At 48.6% G+C, this 6311-nt stretch overlaps 1 protein-coding gene across 1 annotated transcript; it reads left to right on the top strand.

The window, feature by feature from the left end:
* The first annotated feature begins 303 nt into the window (after positions 1–303).
* LOC101062543 (sodium channel protein type 2 subunit alpha-like) lies at positions 304–6310 on the top strand. Its single transcript, XM_029842326.1, has 14 exons — positions 304–605; positions 1292–1466; positions 1543–1680; positions 2307–2425; positions 2732–2824; positions 3644–3772; positions 4155–4231; positions 4363–4608; positions 4999–5062; positions 5145–5286; positions 5420–5623; positions 5699–5777; positions 5882–6120; positions 6197–6310. Exons 1-14 carry the CDS (start codon positions 400–402, stop codon positions 6284–6286), a joined length of 2001 nt encoding a protein of 666 aa, XP_029698186.1. The 5' UTR covers positions 304–399; the 3' UTR covers positions 6287–6310.
* The last annotated feature ends 1 nt before the right edge of the window (position 6311 follows it).

The raw sequence follows: 6311 nt of genomic DNA, 5'->3' as shown, positions 1-6311 counted from the left end.
CCTGTCTCTGCCTCTGTCCCTGTCCCTGTCTCTGTCTCTGTCTCTGTCCCTGTCTCTGTCCCTGTCTCTGCCTCTGTCCCTGTCTCTGTCTCTGTCCCTGTCCCTGTCCCTGTCTCTGTCTCTGTCCCTGTCCCTGTCTCTGTCCCTGTCTCTGTCTCTGCCTCTGTCCCTGTCCCTGTCCCTGTCTCTGTCCCTGTCCCTGTCCCTGTCTCTGTCCCTGTGTGCGTGCACCACTTCCAGGGAGATCATCTTCTCCTGACCCTTCTGGGCCGCCCTAACAGGATGTGAGCTCGTGCTGTTGCGAAATAAAGACTGACTAAATAAAAGAGCAGCCGTTCAGCGAACAAGAAAAAAAGACACTAACAATGTCAAGACTGTCTCCATAGCGATGGGCTCTCGATGGGTGGAGCAGCTGGACCTAAGACCAGCATCGGTGAACCACAGCGCTCCAGACCGTGGGGCAGGGCTAGACTATTGGATGCATGTGTGGCAGCCGACTGCACGATGACAAGAAAAACATCATTTTTGGAGTTTTGGAGGAGCAAAAGAGAGCGAGCAGCATGTCTGCGGAGAGCCAAAGGTCTGAGACTCCGTCCTGCACAGCTGTAAGTTCCTTTGGTTTCCTCAGTGCATCTTAAACGCATCTTAGAACATCAAATACTTGAGTTTCTTAAGCAACATGTGCATAAGAAATCAAAGCCAGATGTTTCTGTGTGGTTTCACATTTCTGTCGTAACCTACACGTCAGATGTGGTGTTTACTATGTGGTGTTATTTATAGTTTATAACAGTTTCACACACTACATAGGTTCAACCCGTAACTGATACACAGCGTCATGTGATTAAGCTGCCGTGTCATATGTTTGTGTGTTTTTATTGATATTGGATGATCAAAACTCCGGATGTGCCATCATTTCACACACAAAGAGGATTAAATGATAAAAGCCGTGGGTTCAGCCTGCCCAGGGTGTCAGTATTCAGCATGTTACGCAACCAGAGACGAGAGTGCTCGACTGTAGGGTTCAGGCTAATGATGTGAGTTAGGAGACGTCCCAGAGTAGCATCTAGTGACCCACAGGCACAGATGAAACCTGATCATGTTGGGCAGATGTGGAATGGAGCTCCCAGCAGTATGATGGGATTCCAGCAGCCAGCACATCTGTTAACTGCAGACCTACGTCAATTTAAACAGTAAACTACATGATGTACTTTTAATATCCAATTTCTACTCTATTTACGCATGAAACGATACGTTTGTGGTCCGTTTTATGTCGTTATTTCATCTTCTGCAGGAAACAGCTGCGGGATGACGGCGCAGTTCGAGAGGCGCTCAAGGGTTGCAGGACCGCCTCTCTGCTGCCCCCTGTTGGTACTGATTTCCTGAGACCTTTAACATCTGCCTCTCTGGGGCCGATGAACCAACGTGTTAAAAGGCAGAGACAGAAGGGGAACAAGGACGAGCAGAGGGTAAATAACGCCCATTTAGCTGTGGATGACGTTAGCTGAGGAGTTCAAGCCTCTCAGGCTCCTCTGTGATTGACAGGTAACGAACAATGACCTCCCCCAGCCGAGCCCGGAGCTGGAGGAGGGGAGGCCCCTCCCATACATCTTTGGGGAGCCATCAGCGGAGCATCTCAACACTCCACTGGAAGAGCTGGATCCCTATCACCAGTCAGAGAAGGTCTCAGTCACTCTATGACCTCTGGCCTTTCTCAGTCACTCTATGACCTCTGGCCTTTCTCAGTCACTCGATGACCTCTGGCCTTTCTCAGTCACTCTATGACCTCTGGCCTTTCTCAGTCACTCGATGACCTCTGGCCTTTCTTCTCAGTCACTCTATGACCTCTGGCCTTTCTCAGTCACTCTATGACCTCTGGCCTTTCTTCTCAGTCACTCTATGACCTCTGGCCTTCTTCTCAGTCACTCTATGACCTCTGGCCTTTCTTCTCAGTCACTCTATGACCTCTGGCCTTTCTCAGTCACTCTATGACCTCTGGCCTTTCTCAGTCACTCTCTGACCTCTGGCCTTTCTCAGTCACTCTATGACCTCTGGCCTTTCTTCTCAGTCACTCTATGACCTCTGGCCTTTCTTCTCAGTCACTCTATGACCTCTGGCCTTTCTTCCTCACCACAGATACGTTTCTATGACCTCTGACCTGTTTACCTATGATTTTTCCCTCTAGCTTCTTTCTATGACCTCTTTCAGTCATATTCTGACTTGGCCCTTTGAACTCTGACCTAACATTGTCACATGTGTCCTGTATCTTTGACCTTGGCTCTGACCTCTGACCTGTGTCTTACCTGCAGACGTTCCTTGTGCTTGGTAAAGGAAAGGTCATCCACAGGTTCAATGCCCATAAGGCCTGCTATCTGTTCGGGCCTCTGAATCCTCTGAGGACTCTCGCCATCAAGATCCTGACTAACTCATATCCTTACCGACGTCAGTTCCTGCTGGTCCCAGACTGGCCCCAGACTGGTCCCAGACTGGCCCCAGACTGGTCCCAGACTGGTCCCAGACTGGCCCCAGACTGGCCCCAGACTGGTCCCAGACTGGTCCCAGACTGGCCCCAGACTGGCCCCAGACTGGTCCCAGACTGGCCCCAGACTGGCCCCAGACTGGCCCCAGACTGGCCCAGACTGGCCCAGACTGGTCCCAGACTGGTCCCAGACTGGTCCCAGTGTATTTTTACCTTTTCTTATCCGAGTTGGCATGTTTCCCTTAACCTCAACACGTTGTTCAGTGCCCTGATGTTTGTCACCATTCTGCTCAACTACGTCGTCATGGTAACCTTGCGTTATTCCTCCCCCCTGAACCTGTATGCAGGGTGAGTTCACACACCAATTTTCCTATATTTATGAGGGTCTTTATTGTTATAAACAAGGCTGAAAGCAACAGTTATTTTCTTAAACAGCTTGACAACTTTTTCAAGTAAAGTCAATTTTTCCTGACTTTTTGATTAAAGCCATAAAATGAAAGAATCTCTGAAGTTGTGAGCATCAGTGCACATTTCAAAAACGACTAATTTACAGCGATTTTCCTGCACAATGGCGGCAGTATGAACACTGAAGCATTGATTTCAACGCTAAAAAGTGCTGGAAATGAGTCACGACAGAAAACTGCGTTAACTCTGTTTATGGCAAATTAGGAACAACAGACTTTTTGTCCCCGATGTCAAATGTCCTCTCGTGACAGACGAGTTGTATAAGAGTTCACATCGCTGCCATCCCAGAGCAGCTCAAGACAAACTGCTTGATCTTTGACCTTTCAACCATCTACCAGTGGAAAACACATTTTTTTTCACAAGGAGCATATTTGGAAAAATAGATTTAAAGAGCAATAGTTTTCTGGCACTTTAGTGAATTAACTTTAACTCAAGTCCAAAATGTTTGGAGTGTTTGCTCTAAACTCTTTATTTACTGAACTCCAGCAGGTGCTCGTCAATCATCTGGAGCATCTTTCCAACAGATGATTGATCCCAGGTTGCAACACTATCAATCAATTCATCACTCATTCTTAATTTTAACAAAGTTGAAAAGATTGTCACCATAATTAACTTGATTAACTGGGAATTGGGCGCTCCAGCCCATCATATTTGCAGCAGAGAAAGTAAGTGAAACCCTTTTTTCCCACTCTGCATTTGTAGGATGGCTTTCCCAGCCGTCTTCATGTTGGAGGTGCTGGTCAAGATCTTGTCCAGGGGCCTCTGCATCGGAAAATTCACCTTCCTCAGAAACCCCTGGAACTGGCCGGATGTCACCGTCATTGCTGCACCGTAGGGAGGCACCGTCACTGTCTCTGGTTCCCACTTCTTCTGGTTCTGTGCTTGTTTGCGTGGTTTTGTGGCCATTTTAACCATGTTATCATTGTTCCGGCTTCCTCCCTCTTCTTTGGAGTCATTGTTTCTGTAGTTATTTGTGGCCATATTGTAAATCTTTGTGTTTGTTTTACATCTGGGCTGTTGACACTTTTTATCTTTAGTCAAGTCACACTTTTTTGTTAGTTTCTTCTCTTTTCTCCTCATTTTGATGTCTTTTTTGATCATTTAATGTCTCTTTTTGGTCTTTTGTCACCGTGTTTTTGTGTGTCTGTTTTGTTGAGTCTCCATTTCAGTATAAAAATGAAAATGATGAATTTCTGGGTTTCTTCTGTTCCAGATTCCTTTCACTGTTTGTACATCTTCCAATGCTGTTGGAAGTTTCTTTGTTATTGAAGATGATTCCAATATTCCCAGGTGTGTGTGTGTGTGTGTGTGTGTGTGTGTGTGTGTGTGTGTGTGTGTGTGTGTGTGTGTGTGTGTGTGTGTGTGTGAGCATGCATGGGCATTAATGGGATGACGGTTTTTAAAGGCCACTCCTCTCTTAGGTCTGAAGAAGATGTTGTACCACTTCGTCCAGTCAGTGAAGAGGCTCTCCTGCGTCCTCATCCTGACGGCGTTCATGCTCTGCATCTTCGCCACCGTTGGTCTGCAGTCCTTCATGGGGAATCTGAGGCAAAAATGCATCTCCACGTCTTTGTTTTCTCAAAACCGGACCTCGGACATTTACTTCACATCTTACTACGTCAACGAAAGCACTGCGTTCAATTACCAGGAGTACATCACCGACCCTGGTACGATGCTGTGAGATGCTCCTGCAGTTGGTCAGAGCACAACTGTAGCAGATGCAACACAAATAACAGCATGCAAATGTCACATTTGATAAACACCTGAGCCACCTGAGGTGTTAGACCTGCAGATAACAGTGGTAAACAGCTCCAACAGGAGGAAACCACTGATGGCCTGGTAATCTGACAGGTGAGGGGGAGGGGCTTCACAATGAGACAGGTAGACAACTGGAAATAAGGCAACGTTTAGATTAGGAGAAGGTTTTAGATAAATCTATCAGCATAAATATATGAAATCTATCAGAAACTGTACCAAACGCCATGTAGCATTGCCATGTGTTTGAGGTGGCCCTGAACCTGACGACCCTGAACGACCTTCCTCTTTGTCTGTCTAAGATAACATTTACTTCCTTCCCGGATCGTTGGATGCGCTGGTGTGTGGAAACTCCTCTGACGCTGGGTTGGTTGCCTCAGATACAAACGCTTTGATGATTAAAACGATGATGACAAATGCATATAAAGATCTGTAACGATGCGTGCAGGACGTGCCCGGAGGGCTACATGTGTATACGGGCAGGGAGGACCCCAAACTATAGCTACACCAGCTACGACACATTCGGCTGGTCTCTGCTGTCTTCCTTCAGACTGCTGACTCAGGAATACTGGGAGAACCTGATGCAGCTGGTCAGTCATGGACTGGTCCCAGTCCGAGTGTTAACCCGCCTGCTGGAGCCTCTAATGATGCCTGATAACCACCAGTGACGGGAGGAGACTCACAGCACTTCTCCATGAGTCTCTTTCCTCTCTTTGTTTGCAGGTGTTGAGATCAGCAGGCAAATTCTCCTTGGTCCACTTCCTGTTCTTTGTCTCGCCGGGCTGTTTCGTCCTGGTCAGTCTCATCGTAGCCGTGGCGGCCGCAGCCGTATGTGAGCTGGAGCAGCTCAGGGCGGCCGAGGCCTCTCGCAAAGAAAAGGAATTCCGTCAGATCGTCAAGGCTCTGAAGAGGAGAGAGGACGAGGAGGTGAAGAGACGGTGGCATCATCCTTATCAATACCCACACTGGAATGCTAACCATGCATGTACGTGCACACCACAGGCGGCCGGCAAGGCGGCAAAGTCGGAGGGTCCAGATGAGGACAGCAAGAAAAGCCAAGAGCAACAACAAACCGGCAAAGGTAAGAACTGTCAGAGCTGCTCAGGTGAACCACGGAGGCGTCTGACAGCTGACGCCACACATGCTGACTGCATGGCGGCGCTCTCGTGCACGCTTCTGTTCCAGAGGCGGAGCCTCAGACCTCAGGGTCGCCGCGTTGCTCCGCCGCCGCCGCCCAGCTCCTCCTGCGGTGGAACTGCTGCGGCTGTTGGCGATGGCTGAAACAGCGGGTCCGCACCATCGTCACCAACCCCTTCTTTGACCTCGGGATCGTCGTCTGCATCGTTATCGACGTCCTCTTCATGGCTATGGAGCATTTTCCAATGACGGAGGAATTCCAGCAGACCCTGACATGCGCTAATCTGGTGGGTGTGAGGGGAAATTCCGCACGGACGCGCTGAAGAGACGCTCGTGACCTTTATTTTCTCTGGACTCTCTCAGGTCTTCACCTGTATCTACACAGTTGAGATGGTGATCAAAATCGTGGCCATGGACCCGTACGGCTACTTTAAGGTGAGAATCAGACCGTGACCTCCAATCACACCATAATACCAGC

This window comes from Takifugu rubripes, chromosome 9 (genome assembly GCF_901000725.2).
Source record: "Takifugu rubripes chromosome 9, fTakRub1.2, whole genome shotgun sequence".
Lineage (NCBI taxonomy): Eukaryota > Metazoa > Chordata > Actinopteri > Tetraodontiformes > Tetraodontidae > Takifugu > Takifugu rubripes.
Note: the sequence above shows the minus strand (reverse complement) of the source record. Positions and strands in the feature narration are given on the sequence as shown.

Excerpts from the sequence above, each read along its gene's own strand:
- LOC101062543 (XM_029842326.1), top strand. The coding sequence starts at position 400 with ATGGGTGGAGCAGCTGGACCTAAGACCAGCATCGGTGAACCACAGCGC. Across the intron at positions 4,232-4,362 it reads GATGATTCCAATATTCCCAG|GTCTGAAGAAGATGTTGTAC; the intron begins GTGTGTGTGTGT and ends CTCCTCTCTTAG. Across the intron at positions 5,624-5,698 it reads AGAGGAGAGAGGACGAGGAG|GCGGCCGGCAAGGCGGCAAA; the intron begins GTGAAGAGACGG and ends TGCACACCACAG.